Below are 18,714 nucleotides of genomic sequence, written 5' to 3'. Positions count from 1 at the left end.
CACATTTACATATTTCTCTATAGATTTCATGTTTTTTCCACAATAACAGTGTACGGGCTGTTTTTAGACTATGAGCTAAATGCTGTCCAAGGAGAAATCTCCAGGCTTGAAAAGTTAACCCTTTATCAGGCAAAGAACTATATTTGGTAGTTAGAGTCAGGTAAAATTTAGAGAAAAAAAGTTGCATATTTACTAGATTAAAGTGGCAAACCTACTTCTTTTAGGATTTAAGAGATTTAAAGTGGCAAATCTGTGCGAAAAAAGTCACAGATTTACGAGAAAAAAGTGGGAAAAAAGCAACTTTTTTCTCCCAGATTCACCACTTTAAATCTCATAAATCTGCAAAAAAAATTCTCGTAGATTTGCCACTTTTATCTCGTAAACTTTTTTCTCAAAATATTATTTTCGTATGTTTTTTTTTACACATTCTGGCAGTATGTAATATCCTCCAATATTCTCTAGGGTTGAAATTTGGAATTTGCAAGTATTTCAATGAGTGCCCTATTAAGGGTTAAAGTGGTGAATCTGGGAGAAAAAAGTTGCTTTTTTCCACTTTTTTCTCGTAAATCTGCGACTTTTTTCACGCAGATTTGCCACTTTAAATCTCTTAAATCTGCGACTTTTTTTCTTGTAGATTTGCCACTTTAATCTAGTAAATTTGCAATTTTTTTCTCGAAATATTACCTGAAGTTACCAAATATAGTTCTTTGCCTGATAAAGGGTTAAGCCTTAAACCTGCATCATTCTATTGGCCAGTAGGGGGCGACTAAATTGGTTGCAAAAAGAAGTCCTATTGTATAGAAGCCTATAAGAAAAAAAAAACCCTACTTATCACTTAATTTATTAGCTCAGTAGACATTTTCCTAATGAGTTTATAATCGCTAGTTTCAAGTTTTCTTCGATACAGCATGATGATCCATTTAGACCAAAATAAGCTGTGGACTCGTTTCTAGGTATTGTCTATTTTTTTTTCATCTTAGAACTTTCTTGGTGTGTTTTCAGTTCATTAAAGATGAACTTTTCTTTATTTTCTAGGATGTACATTTTGTTTTCTCCAGTCTAAATTGGCATCCTAAAAAATGTCACAGTTAATGTGAATTATGGATGCACCTTGATAATCTAGCTAGGTGGCGCTAGAATTAGCTGGTAACTTAGTAGTAACTTAGCATTTGCTATGCTTATGATACTGGGACCTCCCCTTTCCACCCACTCTTCCAAATATGGTCACTTCTGGCTCCAAAAAAACAAGACGACGACAGCCAAAAAGCCAAACCTGAGGTTTTAAAAACAGTCGTCAACAAATTACTGGGTGATGTCACAGTGGCTATGCCCACTTTTAAAAATGGATATCATTTCGCAGGTATTTGGTTAAATACTAAGGAACCGGACCAATTAAAATCTGACCTGTTGATTTTTGCTCGAGGGAAGGTTAGAGGAAAAGTAAATTATTATAATTAATTCTGAGCCAATCAGTGTCTGTACCTACTTTCATTGAAATCCATCCAGTAGTTGTTGAGATAATTTACTCAAATTTGAACCTCATGGTGGTGCTAGAGGAAAAGTCTGCAGCTTTTCTTAATTTCTGTAGCTATCTATCTCTAAATGCATGCTTTCCCAATGCATAACACAGAACATCGAAAGGCTGCAAGTAGCATATAAAAATGCATTATTTTCCATATCAAGATCTGGTTTGGCATTTAATTTTCAGTATATAATTTCCATACCTAATTCATGTTTTCTGCCAGGATAGATAGAGATTGAATCAGGTCATGTAGCTGTTAGAGGTGATACTTACAGGGATTCCTCGTGGCCCGATTGGGCCTGGAGGGCCGGCCTCTCCCTGACAACAACAATAATAGCAGCGCCAAAGGTCAACAGTTATATGTATGTATATAATGCATGTGTGTGTTTGAATATTCTGCTTGTGCGTGGGCGTGCTGATGTGGAGCCTACCCGCAGCCCTGGTTTACCATCTTTGCCATCCAATCCCTCGATACCAGGGGGGCCCTTTCATTGCAAACACGGACAGAGAGTGCATATGAGGATTCTGGATATTATACAGTTCATTGAATGGGTCAAATTTATTATATAACAATATACCATCATCCCAGGGGAGCCTGGGGAGCCTGGGGGTCCCGTTGGTCCTTGAGAGCCTTGAGTACCATCATTGCCCTTTGAAAACAGGGATGTTCACTACAACACAGTTCACAGTTTTGAAAGCAAAAACATCTGCAAAATTTGTGATTAGTACTCACCTTTTCTCCCTTGAGCCCAGGGAGGCCTTCCCGTCCAGGTTTGCCGGAAGGACCTGGTCCTCCCTTCAAATACACACAATAACATACAAAGTCACTACAACTAATCCAAAGACAAGAATCTGACATGGAGGAGTTAAACATTTACATACAGGCGGTCCTGGGAAACCTGGTGGTCCTGCGAAACCCTTGAAAAAAAAGAATAACATATGAATATGAGTTGGTTTGAGTTAAACTTTTTTAGGACTGCTATACCATTACACTATCAATTTAATTTATAAAAATCAACAGATCATTGGTTCAAATCTAAATTATTTACTCTTCATGTTATGACTGTTAAACAACAAAAAGAAGAGCCATTAGATATCAGAATGGTACTTTAAAACAACAACTTGATGCAGTATGAAGTCGCTTTTATTCAAAACGATTTACACTACACTCTACGCTCATTCACCTGTTCACACACACATTCATACTGGTGGCAGAGGCGACCAGGGCACACTGGTGCCACCTGCCACCATTGGGAATTCATTCACACACCGATGAATGCAGCATTGGGATATATTTTTGTATATATTTTAAGGGGAAACCAATAATTTTATTGAGGGATGACCCATGAAAGACCCATGACCTCACTGAACCCACCGCTAAATGCGTGCAAGTCTTACAGAAAACTTTAAAAAATGCTAAGATTGATAAATAGCAATACATGTAGGAGGAAAAATTTGTTTTTTTGCAAAATTCCAAACAGTTCACTGAGCGTTGTTTCGGGCTCTGTAGGTTGCTACAGTCTCTAAATGTCCTGCTGCCAGTTATTCCATCATTGATGCACTTGTTGTTTAAATAACTAACTGGGAAGGGAAATCTCAGATCCGGCTTTTGTTTTTAAAAAATTATATATAAAAGAACATTTCCAACATTTTTGATTTAGAATTGAAATCATGACACCCCCAATGTTTATGTATGTGTGATACATACCTGATCCCCTTTGGGACCAGCAGAACCAGCTGGTCCTGTTTCTCCTTTTATGCCCTGCAGACACAGGTTGGCTCAAATTATTCTCAGTTATTACAGTTTGTAATGATAAATGAGGAGGCCAGGCTCTAAATATTGCTGAGCAAAATGCAGAATGAAACACTGACCGGTGCACCAGCCTGTCCTTGGTAGCCAGGTGTCCCAGCAGCACCCTGCAGAGGGGAGCGACATGTTAGCTTGCAACACTAGCTGCAGATTCATGATGCAGTTTATAATGAATGAATGCTTTATTTCGGTTAAAAAAAAACACAACAAAAAACAACAACAACAACAAAAACAAACAAAACAAAGACAACAAAATAAAATCATGTTTTTTACAAAAGAATCCATCAGACAGCAACCAAAAAAGAAATAGGCTGAAGCCCCACTAAAGGCTTATTTTTGCCTCTCCTGTACCATCTACATGTATACATTATATACATTACATTAACTGAGTAATTCACATTGTTACAAAACACATGATACCTTAAACTCAAAAATCAAATTCAATCAAATTTCATTGTAACCCTTGATAATTTTAGATTTTAAAGTCTTCTTGAAAACTAACATAGAATTACACATCTTTATTTCATCATTTAGTCCATAATTCCATAATTTTACACCCAAAACTGACACATCTGTATTTGAGATTAGTTCTGACTTTCTGAGTTTCAAACATTAGCATTAACCCCCTTAAGTTATAAATCCCCTGCCTTAATTTAAACATTTTTTGAATACAAACAGGAATTGACATGTTTACCACTCGAAACATAATTTCTAATGTTTTTGAACATACAATGTCCTGAAATTTCAACGTGTGTGATCTTATAACAGTGATAGTCTAATGGCTTACTGGTTCTCCTTTTAGACCATCGCTTCCTGGGCTCCCACGTTCGCCCTTCAGTCCCTGACAGATACATATGGACAGTTAATCAATGCCAATCCCATATTTTCTTCATAATGAGGCAGGTGAGAGTAACTTACAGGCAGCCCAGGGGGCCCCATGGCTCCTGGATACCCGGACGTCCCCGGAGGGCCCTGAGGGGAAGATCACACAATCAATCAAACCTGGAAAGAAATTATTTTTCTCCATGTTCCGATTTCAGGAGGACATTGATTGGCAGATACTTACCTGCTCGCCCTTCAATCCTGGGAGGCCATCTGACCCTCGCTCGCCCTGCTGACCCTGAGAATGACGGGAGAGAGGGATGATTAGAAAATGGAGGAGAGGATGTGATATGTATGCTCCCCTGGTGGAAATGGGGCAAGGACAAGGCGAGTCAATATCAAAGAGAGGAAACAGCTAACTGGCCGGGCCGTCTCCCTTTGGGAGTCCTACATTTGCTTCTGTCCTCTATCAGGCCTCAGGATGGTGATCTGGGTCTGTGATGGTGATATCCTGAGGCTGAACACTGCCTGCTCGGCCTTGCTCGGTGAATTACATTTTTTTATTTTATTTTTTAAATGATAGATTGTCGCTTCCCTCATCTTCCTCATTTATTTGGTTGCAGATTCTAATGAAGACTCTACAAAAGCTGCTGACTCCATTAAGTCATTTGTCTCTTTAACCCATTGAGGCCTAAAATGCCTGTAAAACCTCTGGGCGATTTTAAAATAAGTCCCTAAAAACTGAAGTTTTTCAGGAAATTCAACAGAAGTGTCAACGCTTCTACTAAATAACAGATTTTTCAGCCTCTGTAGCAGGTAGAAATGAAATCAAAAAGTATTTGAGAGCTTATACAAATACTACAAAACGACGTATCTGCTTTCCAGGCTTCAATGGGTTAAAGCAGTAGTTCTCAACCTTTTTGAGTCGCGACCCCCAATTTAACATACATGTTGTCCGTGACCCCCACTCACTGAACAGAATCTCACACGCACAGTTCAGATCACCCAAAAAAGAAACAAAATGACCAAAAAAAGGAAACAAAATGAACAAAAAAGATACAAATTGACTACAAAATGATCAAAAAAGAAACAAAATGACCCAAAAAAGAAACAAAATTACCAAAAGAAGGAAACAAAATGACCAAAAAAGACACAAAATGACCAAAAAAAAAAGACATTAAGTGACCAAAAAGACGAAAACACATTCACACATGAACACTTTAACACAGTGGAGACAGAGCTGACTTCAAAAATGATTTGGCGACCCCCAGAAATCATCTCGCGACCCCAATTGGGGTCCCGACCCCAAGGTTGAGAACAGCTGCTTTAAAGCATCAATCCAACAAGCAGTACAGGGGGGTTAAAGAGACTTAAAGAGACCGACCTGACTTCTCTAATGCATACATTCTAAGTGAATATTGAACATTGTTTTGGCGTAAACATTAATATGCATGTGTGAGTGTGATCCATCGCCTGGCAACAGCTGCTGTAAGCTGAAGACGGATGAACGATGGAACAAAAGAGAAAAATACGAGCGAATAAAAGGACGTCAATGGAAGCTGGGCTCCTTTAAAACTCTCATCTGAGAGTGATATTTAGCTGTTTAGCTAACTGTGTATTAATGTGAATCATCACATCAAAAAAAAACAGTAAGAATATTACTGTGAGATATTGGTTATTAGAGTGATTACAGAGGATTGTAATTCGGAGAAAGTAATTAGTAATTGATCATAGTGAGGAGAAACTAATTAGTAGCAACTTCCTCACCACTGAATATGAGTAATAGATTCAGCAGCAGGGTCACACTTCTCTCCCTCACAAACAGTGTAAACAGATCCAGCACAGCACACAGCGGAGGCTAACACCTGCTGGAGAGTGCTTCCACGCCGCAAATGGATTCCATGCAGCGCTCACACAGCTCATCCATTTAGCATCTCTATTCTCCGAAAACAATAAATCCGTATGAGGTGGAAGAGGGGGAGGGCTCTGCCGGCACAGCGGGCCCACTCTCCATCACTTAGACGGGGGAATAATTGAACAACTGGAGGAAGAGACAACCAAATCGTTTCCTCATCTGAAATAACTTTCATTAAAGAGCCACAAAGAGAGAGAGAGAGGCGGGCAGGGCAGGGTGATGACATAATCAGGGCTGCTTGATATAAAAATTAGATGATCTGTTTTTGAAAAAGCCATACAGAAAGAGAAAGAGTTGATTAGATAAAGATATTACAATCAGAAGTGGAAAATTACTGTTTCATTTTAAGGCGTGATTTACTATTTTTCTCTCTTGCTTTTTGATGCATCAACAGGGTTTTCCCTGCCACACTCTAAAAAATGTTTGTATAAATAACAGTAGAACTCTGTCAAATATTTCAAATAATTGTACATCACCATATTAGACACTTTTAATTATCATAAATCAAAGAATAGCAAAACATTTTTACTTTTTTCTGTCATAAACTGTAGGAAACACACAGTTTTGCTGTAAAAATATAACATTATCATGCAAAATTTATGGAGAAATACCATGATGTGTGAATGACACAATTACCCTAAAAATAAAGGGACTACTCAGTCTAAATTACAGTTTTTGCTACTCACTGTATTTTTTACGGTGAAGTTCTGGCAACCAAAGCTGCCGGTATTTTACCGTAAATTAAACAGATTCTTTTTTACAGTGCATATATGTTCTAGTTGCAGTAACCAAGCAGCTAAGAGCATCTAAGCTGACTCAGTGGACTTCTTTGTTGTACCCTGATGTAAAAACAGTCCAAAATGATGTGAAATCCCATATTTTTTATTGGAAAAACGTACAATTCTCTTGGAGGCCAAATATGTGCACCATAGTCTTATTGTAGGGGAAACACTGATCTACCACAGCAACTTTCAGGGGAAAATGTTGTACTTTACATTTGAGGTGTAAGAAAAGGTCGATACCCTTCAGGGGGCTTTGTGATTCTGTATCGATTGTCAAAACATGACATTGAACAGTTTACTTGCAAAGATTTCTTGCAGACAGACTGTACAAAAGTAATGTTGTGATGTTGGATATTACAGTCCAATGCAGATCCCTGTTCTGGTTGCATAAAACACTTAACTTCTATTGTACTCCATAAAAAAACGCACCATCATAGTCATGAAATCTATAACACTTTTCCAAAAACTAGATTAAACAAGGCAATAAATCCCCATTTTCACAGTATCGCAATTTATCACATTGTAACCTCTGTTTCGTTATCGTATCACCAGATTCTTTCCAATACACAGCTCTACTTTTACTCCAACACATATAATTGGCAGCTGTATCTACTAGTTACTTTTAGATTAAGATTTTATATTCAAAATAAAGAATGCAAAGATAAAATGCATTGTTTAATATTGAACCAGCTGTTTATAGTCTTTAGACTTGCAGTTATCAAAGAGTTATTTCTTGTCTAATCTTTCATTTAAATAACAGTTTGAAGCACAAAACAGGTAAATTATCCAATATTTTACAGAAAAGCAAAGATTAGGAAAAAAAATTAATACAATTTTGTGAAGCAGAACTTTGCTTTTTTCTTATTTTCTATCAAAGTAATCATCTCACAACTAAAGCTGCAACTAACAATTATTTTCATAATTGATTCATCTGCCAATTATTTCCTTGATTTATCGATTAAACGTTTGGTCGTCAGAAAAATATCCATCCAACTTCAACCAAAGTCCAAAGTGATGTCTTTAAATGTCTTGTTTTTCAGTCAAAAACACAAAAAGATTTAGTTCAATATTATTTTAAAACTGAGAAAATCACAAATCTCCCTATATGAGAAGTTGAAAACAGCATTTTGAACCATTATTGCATGAAAAAAAATCATTGAACTAAACTGTAGGAAATTTAGATAAAACTATCTGCAGCTCAACCAGCTACAACAGTAAAGAACTGCATTTAAATATAATGTCATATATCATTGGTTGGGATTTCCAGAGCTTTGACTTCAAGTAGGATTATGAATGGAATTGTTTAACTTGCATTTACATTTTTTACAGTATTGTTTTCACACATTTACTTAATTAAATGACCTGAGTCCTTCTTCCATTACTCATGAAATGAGAAAAAGAAAGTTAAAGTAAGTTCAAATGAAGTCAGATATGTAAATTCAACTTACAGATGCACCAGAGGGGCCCTGAGGTCCTGGGAAACCAGGAGGTCCCTGTAAACAGAACACAGTGGAAGGAACACTTGAGATAACATGAAGTTAAGGATGAACAAAATATATGTAGCACTTTGAGATTACTTTAAGAAAAGTGCTTTACAGATAAAATGTATTGTATATATATATATATATATATATATATATATATATATATATATATATATATATATATATACACTACTGGTCAAAAGTTTTAGAACACACCAACTTTTCCAGAATTTAATTGAAAATGATGCAGTTTAATGTCTCAGTCTACTCTGAAATTAATGCACATTTGCAACATTTAAAATTCTTTATTGAGCATGATAGTGTTTTGAAAGTAAAAAAAAGATTCAAAATCACATTTTATGTTGAACTAAAGGACTAAAAAAAGACACAAAATTACCAAAATAAGACACAAAATGACAAAAAAAGACACCAAAAGCCTTAAAAAAAGACACCAAAAGACACAAAATGACTTACAAAGACATGAAAAGAATTAAAAAATGGACAAAATAGCCCAAGACTCCATAGAGTTAAGTTGTTAACCCATTTCTTGTTCCCTGAAAAAGGCCTACTTGTATAATTCTGAAATGTACATTATTTTCCAGTTTTGGTTAAGCTTACCTTTTTTTATTTACCTCTGGCAGTTCACCACTTACCTTTGGACCCTTTCAAGCTGTTCATTTGACTTGAACTGCTTGAATTTCAGTAAAAATGGAAAAATTGGGGTGTTCTAAAACTTTTGACTGGTAGTGTATATATATATATATTTGTAATGAGAGCACCTTTAAACTCTCTCCTCACGATAAAGTGAATACTAGAAGAATACAAGACAACTGGTGCTGCAGCATCAAAGTGGAGAATCAGCAGCAGAATCTAAGATGTTTCTGTGTTTCAGTATCTCTCTGCCACCAGTAGGGGGCTCTGTGAAGTCACAGAAAGGGCCAAACACAAGCTCCTCTCAAGTCACTTCAAATCTAAAGCGTTGATACAAAAACCCAACGGTGCTATTCCAAAATCATATATAAAAAAAGAGGAATGCATTGAATGTCTTCCATCTAAGAAGTCCTGACTAACTCATATAAGAGACAGTGATCAGAAGGCACTTTATAGTTTTCATGCATTTTTGGTTGATAAAATCTTCAGAGTGGCAAGTTGGAAAAATCATCAAAGTACTGGGGGAAAAAACTGCATTGCATGAACATCCACAAAGTAGATAAGGATTTCAGAATAAGAGTCCACCTTTACAGCTTTCTGGTCTTGCTATTAACAGGAAATGTGTGTGTCTTGAATTAAACCATGACAAAATATTTAGGTTTCAGATATGTTGAGTTCTGTTTGCAGAAGAAAACATGGATGAAGGAAAGGTTTACATGGGGCAGATAAACTCACTATTATTAAGGCTGCTATTATGATTTTCGAATTATCATTATTATCATTATTTTATTTTTTTCTGATTTTCAAGTTGCCTATCAATTTAGGTGTAAGTATGTCTTTGTAAGAGTATTGTGATAGAGTTTAAATGCTTTTGCAAGGATGTGATTTTGATTTTATTTATATTATTTTATTTATTTTTATTTTTTAAAGTCATTTATTTCTTTTTATGTTTTGATGAAAAGACTTGACATGTTTACAGGATGTAGAGCAACATGTATGTGCTGTTTTGTTTTTCTTCAAATAAAAAGTTTAATAATAAAAAAGATCTAACCATGGTTCCTGGTTGTCCTGCTTGGCCTCTATCTCCTGGTATACCCTGTAGCAAAAAAACACAAAAAATAAAGTTGGACCTAAATTCTGTGAATTCATTTTGGTACTTAGACAAGTACCTAATCATCAGCATGTAAATGGAAAAACCACTCACTGGCTCTCCTCTGATTCCTGATGATCCAGGCGTTCCTGGAATTCCTGGTGTTCCTCGTCGGTCATCCTGTTAGTCAGACAGAAGACATAAATCAGTCAGGAAATGTGCACATATGTCATGTGTGTGTGTGTGTGTGTGTGTGCAGGTCCTTAGACTGACCACTGCTTGTGTTGCCTGCTCTCTCTGCAGTCTCTCCAAACACTGGAAGCAGAAAAGAGAAGAAGTTATCAGCCATGATGTCACACTGATATCTACTCACACCAAGCCATGCGAACTTGACAAACTGGTCTCACAGGAATCCGTGGAATAGCCACGGATTTGCTTAACTCAAATTTCCGTGAAACTGACACGGATTTGGCTACAATGCAAGTTAATGCCAGTCATATCCCGTGGCTATTCCAACATACAAAGTGATTATGTACATTCACTGAGTGAATATTTAGAAAATAAAACATATATTTCTCGCTAGAAATGTGATCAAAATCCATTTTTATGCAGAAACTAAGTCAAAATATTGATTTTTTTCACTAAAAATGAGAGAATTGTCCGCCATTTTTTAAATTCTGACCGCCGGGACCTTGAAAGTCACGTGACTTGGAACAAACCAATAGGAAGTTCCAGAAAAGTGCTGGATCCTTCATTCCCATAATTCAACGCAAAGTTTCCCCCCCCAAAAAGACACAAAATTACCAAAAAAAGACACAAAATGACTAAAAAAAGACACAAAATGACTATAAAAGACACAAAATGACTAAAAAAAGACACAAAATGACCAAAAAAAGGAAACAAAATGACCAAAAAAGACACAAATTGACCACAAAATGATCAAAAAAAGACACAAAATGACCAAAAAAAGACACAGAATGACCAGAAGACACAAAATTGACATGGACGCGGATTTCTCTACAATGCAAGTTAATGCCAGTCATATCCCGTGGCTATTCCAACATACAAAGTGATTATGTACATTCACTGAGTGAAGATTTAGAAAATAAAACATATATTTCTCGCTAGAAATGTGATCAAAATCCATTTTTATGCAGAAACTAAGTCAAAATATTGATTTTTTTCACTAAAAATGAGAGAACTGTCCGCCATGTTTTTTGTTCTGACCGCCGGGACCTTGAAAGTCACGTGACTTGGAACAAACCAATAGGAACAAATATCCATGGAATAGCCACGGGATATGACTGTCATTAACTTGCATTGTAGCCAAATCCGTGTCAGTTTCACGGAAATTTGAGTGATTCCGTGGCTATTCCACGGATTTTGAGTTAACCCTTTGATGCACAACATGGTCTAAAGTGACCCGACTGAGTTTTTAATTTTCTATATCTTTGCAATAAATTAATTTCATCATTCAGTATTCCAGGTTTTTCCATCAATTTGTTTTTGATTATCATACATCCTAATTTTTCTGTTTTTCATTTCTTACTTTTTGCATAAAAACTCCTTTTTTTATCACTACGCTTCTAATGCACAACATGGGTCAAAAATGTCATTATGGGGTATTGTGTGTATAATTTTAAGGAAAAATGAATTTAATCAATTTTGGAATAAGGCTGAAACATAAAAAAATGTGGAAAAAGTGAAGCTCTGTGAAAACCTTCCAGATACACTGTCTGTGTGTGACAAAATGATACATAAACATGTTAAATATATTAAATATATGAGTGTGGAAAGTAACTATTTGAAACAAATTACTCTTATTATAGTATTACACATAGTATTACACCAACTTTTCCAGAATTTAATTGAAAATGATGCAGTTTAATGTCTCAGTGCACATTTGCAACATTTAAAATTCTTTATTGAGCATGATAGTGTTTTGAAAGTAAAAAAAAATATTAAAAAAAAATATTTTATGTTGGACTAAATGACTAAAAAAGACACAAAATGACCAAAAAAAGACACAAAATGACCAAAAAAAGACATAACATGACCAAAAAAAGACACAAAATGACAAAAAAAGACACAAAATGACCAAAAAAAGACATAAAATGACCAAAAAAAGAATTCAAAAATGGACAAAATAGCCCAAGACTCCATAGAGTTAAGTTGTTAATCCATTTCTTGTTCCCTGAAAAAGGCCTACTTGTATAATTCTGAAATGTACATTATTTTCCAGTTTTGGTTAAGCTTACCTTTTTTTATTTACCTCTGGCAGTTCACCACTTACCTTTGGACCCTTTCAAGCTGTTCATTTGACTTGAACTGCTTGAATTTCAATAAAAAACTGGAAAAATTGGGGTGTTCTAAAACTTTTGACCGGTAGTGTATGTCATTTAATTTTAAATCAAATTTGGATGAATTAGTCATTTTTGACCCATGTTGTGCATCAAAGGGTTAAGCCAATCCGTGGCTATTCCACAGATTCCTGTGAGACAAACTTCAAACTTGAATACAAAGCAAAATGAAGGATTGTCTTTTTACTTTCACCAAAGCACAACAAAATAACAGCAGCTGTACTATTTCAGCTTTGAAGCTCCCTTCAGTGTCACCTTGTCACAGCTGTCCACCGGGTTGACTCCAGGCTTGCCGTCTTCTCCTTTCTCTCCCTTTGCACCGGTTGTGCCTGGCACCCCTGGTAATCCTTGGGAACAGTTCCCATCCTCACAGCCCGCCTGTGTTGTAGAGCATGGATACAGCATGCACACTTATCAATAGTTTTCATGCCAAGCAAGCTTATTATAGTTAACGAAAACTAACGAAATAACGAAAACTAGAATTGAAAAAACATTTTCGTTAACTGAAATAAAAATAAAAAGTAGAGTTTTTAAAAAAAACGATAACTAACTGAAACTGTATTTTGTGGTTACAAAACTAATTAAAACTAACTAAAATTATAGTGAAAATGTCCTTAGTTTTCGTTTTTGTCAACTTTTTTCATTCATAATTCAGTGTTTCTATTAGAACATGCAACACATGGTGAATATGTTTACTGAGACTGGGATGTTTACACTAGAACCAAAATACAAAACACCCAGAACTGTAAGAGTTAATAACCTTATTGGGGCTGAGATGGATAAAACAAAGGAAATGAAGGAAACATTTATTATGACTTCTTTGAATCTGGCACCCAACATATAGCCCATTACAAAAAAACTAAAACTAACACTAAAACTAATAAAAACTAAACTAAAACTAAGCATTTTCAAAAAATAAAAACTAAACTAAAACTAGAAAACTCACTCTAAAAATTAATTGAAACTAACTGAATTAGAAAACAAAAATTCACAACGAAATTAAAACTAAAACTAATGAAAAATCCCAAACTATTGTAACCTTGATGCCAAGAACCTGGCAAAGCTACAGCATACCATAAAAGTCCCCAAACAGCATTTTTTTACTCTTTAACTTACAGCATCCTCCACATCAGGGTTGTCTCGGGGCAGCTGGTTCGGTCCAACAATGCCCTAGAGAAACGGCAGGGAAATAGAAATAAAATTAATATTCATTTTATGGCATCAAATACAATAATAAATCCAATCCAATCCAATCCCCTTTATTTATATAGCACGATTTTAGCAAACACAAGGTTTCCAAAGTGCTGCACAAACAATAAATACATAACACAACACAAAGAGATGTAGTAAACAATAGAACAGTAAGATGCAATAAGATAAAATAAATTAAAAATGGGATAAAAATAAATAAAATAAAATGTAAAATGTACTGCACGCACAAAATAAAATATGCATGAATACAATAAAAAACTAAAAATCATAAAATCAACATAAAATCAACACTCTACGTGGTGTTAAAAGCCAACGAGAAGAGGTGGGTTTTAAGAAGAGATTTAAAATCACATACAATAATAAAGGAAAATGCTGATTATAAAAAAATCAGTAAAGAAAGTTTCCCAATGTTCTTCTCCAGACAGACTTCAGGGAGAGCGTTAGCATAAAGTATGCTTCCTAATTGCACGTTACAGTGACCTACATTTCTTATTGTATAACAGTCTGTCATTAACACTGAGATGGATTTCGTGACTCATGATAAACCAGTTGAATGCTTCCTGCCAAGTCACAAAATTAAGTACACTAATCGTGTTTGTCTGTCAAAATCACACACTAAATTGGATACACTCGACAAAAGCTGCAAAAAAAATAAAAAATAAAAAATGTCACAACCTTTCCAAGCAATATGTCTTTGAACCGTCTCACTCAAAACAAAATATATTGCTGAGGTTGCAGAATTCAGGAGGCCTGTTGAGTTTGTTGTCTGTGGTTATTGCTCTTTTCTTTCTTTGTTCAGTCATAGCAACAGTGTTCTCACAATACAAATGAGTTGAAGAGTTCAAGAACTACACTGTAAAAAAAATGTTTGTAGAAATTACAGTAAACCCCTTCAAATTATATCAGAAATGGGTCGTAAAATTAAATATTGTATATCATTGTAGTAGACACTTTTAATTACCTTAAATCAAAGAATAGCACAAATTTTGTGCAAACTTTTACTGTCATTAACTGTAGGAAACACAAAGTTTTGCTGTAAAAATATAACTTTTTTATGTAAAATGAATGGAGAAACACCATGATGACACAATTACCCTAAAAATAATGGGAATATTCAGTCTAAATAACAGTTTTTGCTGATATTTACATTTAAATGTACAGTAGAAAACCCACTCACTGTAATTTTTACGGTGAAGTTCTGGCAACCAAGCTGCCGGTATTTTACCATAAATGAAACAGATTATTTTTTACAGTGTACCCTTTCTGCTGGGATGGAAAACATATCACTAACTGTGCACCACTTGTGTTTTTTGCAGGGATTTCACCACAGACACCATCTCGTAGCGTTATATTGCAAATGCCAGATCTGGTTCTGTGCGGAGCTGTCTTCACTTCCTGCCCTCATGGGTTTTCCCACCTGTGTTGATTTCCTGCCCCGCCCTTGATTAGTTTACCCTTTCCTCATTACCCAGCTTCCCTTGTGTATTTTGTCTCTGTCTTTCTCTTTGCTCTTTCTGCATATTCCCTCATGTATAGACTCTTTATTTATTTTTTTTAAAAACAAATTTTGTGTTATCAAAAACGGTTTTTGCTTGGTGTTTTTTCTCTGCACCTCTGCGTGGTTATTTTATTTGAGTTATTATTATTTATTATTTGAGTGGCAAGCAAAGACTTTAAACTTTCATCTGTGTCTGGTTTGTTTCATTTCTTGTCTCCAGTGCTTTCATCACAGACGTATATTTAAGTGAAAATCTTACTAATTTTCACCCTCACTGTACCACGTAGAACCATGTATTTGTTGCCATTAGGCTACATGCTACATGCTACCTGCTCCTACAGGCTCTATGGAGTCGGAGGTTTTTGGTATAAAATATTTTACTCATGTCAACAAAAGGTTTTGTTTACGTCCCCAAGAAGCACCATATTCTGATACATGATCCTAATCTAAGGGACAGATACGTATACGACAGCTATACAATAATACAATACAATACCAGACACACAAGAGAATAAAAACAAGAACCTTCATTACAGATTATGATTGTGAAGCTGTTGAGAATCTGTTGGGAGCTCAAGTCGGCACCTCAAAACTTTTAAATTCAAAGAATAAAATGTGGCACCAAGTAAGCAGGACAGACACACACACACTTACTGTACATACACACACACACACACATGCTAGATATGTGCAAAATACTCAACAAATGCCTCAGTGGAGTGAGATTGCCTGTTTATACTGATTTCTAAGATAAAAGTACTCACTCCACAATCACATGTACTATGAAAGGTGGTCTATCAAAGCAGTTTCCACTGAGAGAGTCTGTCAATAGGACCTGGCCTGGTTTCACAGTCATTACAAACCCATTTTACATTGTTCAACCTGGAGCCATTAGCTAGAAAGGCTATTTTATGCTGCATGCTATTGGCTGTTTTACAGGCACAAGGCTTTGTGCATTAAAATACTTGCTCAAAAGGAAGGCTCTCTATAATTGTATGTCACTGTGCAATGTTCGCTTCTGCCACACTTAAAGGGATTTTTAAATTGCTAACTTTGTGATTTCTCTGGCAACATACTGTTAAGGCAAATCAATTTGTGAGGCTTTGATGAGCTATGCTGCTACGCTAAGTGACATTATACCTGCAGAAAAATGGAAGAAAACAGGCATCTGACATTAAGGAAATGGAAATATTGATTATTTAGAAGTATTTATCACTTTTGCAAAGGCTAAGAGCTAGCACTCCCCCCCATTTCTCCACTTTGATGCTGCACTTACTTTCAGTAAACTAGCTTTGGACACATGAGACCCTCTGATATTACCAACAGATCTGAGGCCAGATGCACAACAGGCCAAATATGCACATGTAGTGTTTTCAAAATTCAAGTTATAAATCTCAGTCCCCATGAAATATGCAGGCTTAAGCACCAGCCTTATGTCCACTCCCACAGTTATCCATAAATAGATTTCAACATAATATTGTGTGACATAAACTTTCTCTGTTCCTTGTCTGGGATCAGCAGCACATGCTCAATGTTTATGACTCAAGCCTGTATATAATATAAGCTCATAGGTCATTTGTACAAGCAGCTAATATGACCCATATTTTTAGTTTCTGATGATGACCTCTAGTGGTCATAGCAATTATAACAGGAGCAAAGTAAGGGCGACTCAGTATAAAGAGCAACAAAGTCCATCTCAGGGGGAGATCAGGCATCATTGACTTCTTTTAGCTTAATTTACCTGATTTAACCCATAAATCAGGTAACTATGATTGTTATAAAGTACAACTGTTTACATATCTGTGAAATTTGTACCAAATGTTACAAATCATACCTTGTATTACTTTGTTCCCTGAAAAAAACAAGTTGTGACTTCAAATACTAAAATCAAATAAAGCAAACATTCAAGTACAGGACCTTCTTTCTGAAGAATAACACTTCCTGACAAATGCATTAATTTTGTGCTCTTGAATGATTTAAACACAAGGCCCGAGATCTCAGATCAGCAGATAAGAGCCGCCTCTCCTCCTTTTCTCTCTAGTTTTACTTACGTATCCAGGCAAACCCGCTTTCCCTGGTATCCCGTCGTTTCCAGGGATACCCTGAAAGAAGGAACTGAGGTTGTACTGGTTTGTTGCCAATCAAGGGCTAGCCACTCCCATCTCCACCAAGGGTCAAGGGTCAAAAGGTCACCAGCAAAATAGTCTAACCTGATCCTTCTTTTGCCAAGTCTTATGAAACTTGCTATTTTGCATTCAGCCATTCTTACAAATGCACCCTTGTCAAAGACATGAGCTCATCCATCACCACCTTATAATGTCCTTCTGACACCTCTGACTCAACACAGATCACCTTATTTGAAGGTCTGCTCAAATTATAAACTTTAGAAATGGATTAAACTTTAACCTTAAATTAGCGTTATGTTATTTTTTTTATACTTTAGACCTTCAAATAACTGTTCATGTCTTGACGGACATTCCCAAAGCTTGCTCTTCCCACATGGGTTAAGCTTGAAGCACTGGATGTGTTAGTGCATTTATCTTTTGATAAATTAATTATTGAAGCCTAGTTTAAACCAAGATATTGCACATATTCAGTATATCATGTTGCTCAATTTCCAACATGCATATTATGAACTTTATCATCATGTCATGCCTTCTTAAGTACCCAGTAGCCCAAGCTGAAAGCCTTAAAAGAAGTAGCTTGTAGTTTAAAATCCACCATCCTGCTGCCCCGTTCTCTTACCTGTGGTCCTTCCAGTCCATGAACACCCTGAGGCCCCGGTGGACCAGGTGGGCCGGGAGGTCCTGGTGGGCCCTACAACACATAAAAACAAGTCAAACACAAATCAAAAGTTCTGAAAGTTCAATTTTTGCAAGGTAACAAGAGGAGCAAAGCTTGCAGATGAAGCCAGAGTTATGAGACAGGACTGCTGGCTGATGGATCAGACCTGAGGCCCGGGCTGCCACGTGTTTATTGGAGTTCCTGGAGCTCCCTGGAAGGCAAAAGCAGTCAAAATCAGAGCAGCACCGGAGCCTCAAGATTTACTCAAAGCTCACAGTGTGAAAATAAGAATAATACAACAAATGTCAAAGCACAGAAAGATGCAAAGTGGAAATAACTGAGCATGAACGTACATTTTTCTCAATATGCCTCCTGTGGAGTCATAATACACCCCCTGAGTGTGTGCTTAAAAAATCAATATGTATTCAGACGCCTGTTGCGAGGCAACAATTCTCTAGATTAAAGTAATTGCACGTCTACATGTGTTTATTTTACTGTGTGTGTGTGTGTGTACTCACAGGTCCACCTATGCCAGTGTGCACGGGGATTATGCAGTTACACTCTCCAGGTTCACCCTGAAATATACATCAAAAAAAGACCTTTTAAAAAAAAAAGCTAAAGTGAAACTCTTTGCAAAAATTTCTGCACATGCTGCAAAACTGAGACCTCATTCAACATTAAAACTCTCGTTACTGTAAGAAAGTCAGAGCTCTTTGAACATTCAGGACTCTTATGTGCAGTTTGTCCTGAATCGTATGCTGCACAAAATGCATTCAAACTGCTC

The 18,714-nt window shown here is 36.1% G+C and overlaps 1 protein-coding gene across 1 annotated transcript in view; it reads right to left on the bottom strand.

Moving 5' to 3' along the window:
* Positions 1-18,714, bottom strand: part of col16a1 (collagen, type XVI, alpha 1) — a 101,339-nt gene that overhangs the window by 12,227 nt on the left and 70,398 nt on the right. The window contains exons 40-59 of the mRNA XM_059350193.1: positions 18,449-18,505; positions 18,097-18,141; positions 17,892-17,963; positions 17,198-17,248; positions 13,553-13,606; positions 12,692-12,814; positions 10,350-10,391; positions 10,191-10,256; positions 10,038-10,082; positions 8,300-8,344; positions 4,399-4,452; positions 4,251-4,304; positions 4,120-4,173; positions 3,395-3,439; positions 3,231-3,284; positions 2,405-2,440; positions 2,256-2,318; positions 2,101-2,172; positions 1,954-2,007; positions 1,796-1,840 (exon numbers count right to left, since the gene is read on the bottom strand). Of these exons, the coding sequence (XP_059206176.1) occupies positions 1,796-1,840; positions 1,954-2,007; positions 2,101-2,172; positions 2,256-2,318; positions 2,405-2,440; positions 3,231-3,284; positions 3,395-3,439; positions 4,120-4,173; positions 4,251-4,304; positions 4,399-4,452; positions 8,300-8,344; positions 10,038-10,082; positions 10,191-10,256; positions 10,350-10,391; positions 12,692-12,814; positions 13,553-13,606; positions 17,198-17,248; positions 17,892-17,963; positions 18,097-18,141; positions 18,449-18,505 (1,131 nt within the window). The remainder of the gene's footprint in view (positions 1-1,795; positions 1,841-1,953; positions 2,008-2,100; positions 2,173-2,255; positions 2,319-2,404; positions 2,441-3,230; positions 3,285-3,394; positions 3,440-4,119; positions 4,174-4,250; positions 4,305-4,398; positions 4,453-8,299; positions 8,345-10,037; positions 10,083-10,190; positions 10,257-10,349; positions 10,392-12,691; positions 12,815-13,552; positions 13,607-17,197; positions 17,249-17,891; positions 17,964-18,096; positions 18,142-18,448; positions 18,506-18,714) is intronic.

The sequence above is a fragment of the Centropristis striata genome, chromosome 14 (assembly GCF_030273125.1).
Source record: "Centropristis striata isolate RG_2023a ecotype Rhode Island chromosome 14, C.striata_1.0, whole genome shotgun sequence".
In the NCBI taxonomy this organism is placed as follows: domain Eukaryota; kingdom Metazoa; phylum Chordata; class Actinopteri; order Perciformes; family Serranidae; genus Centropristis; species Centropristis striata.
Note: the sequence above shows the minus strand (reverse complement) of the source record. Positions and strands in the feature narration are given on the sequence as shown.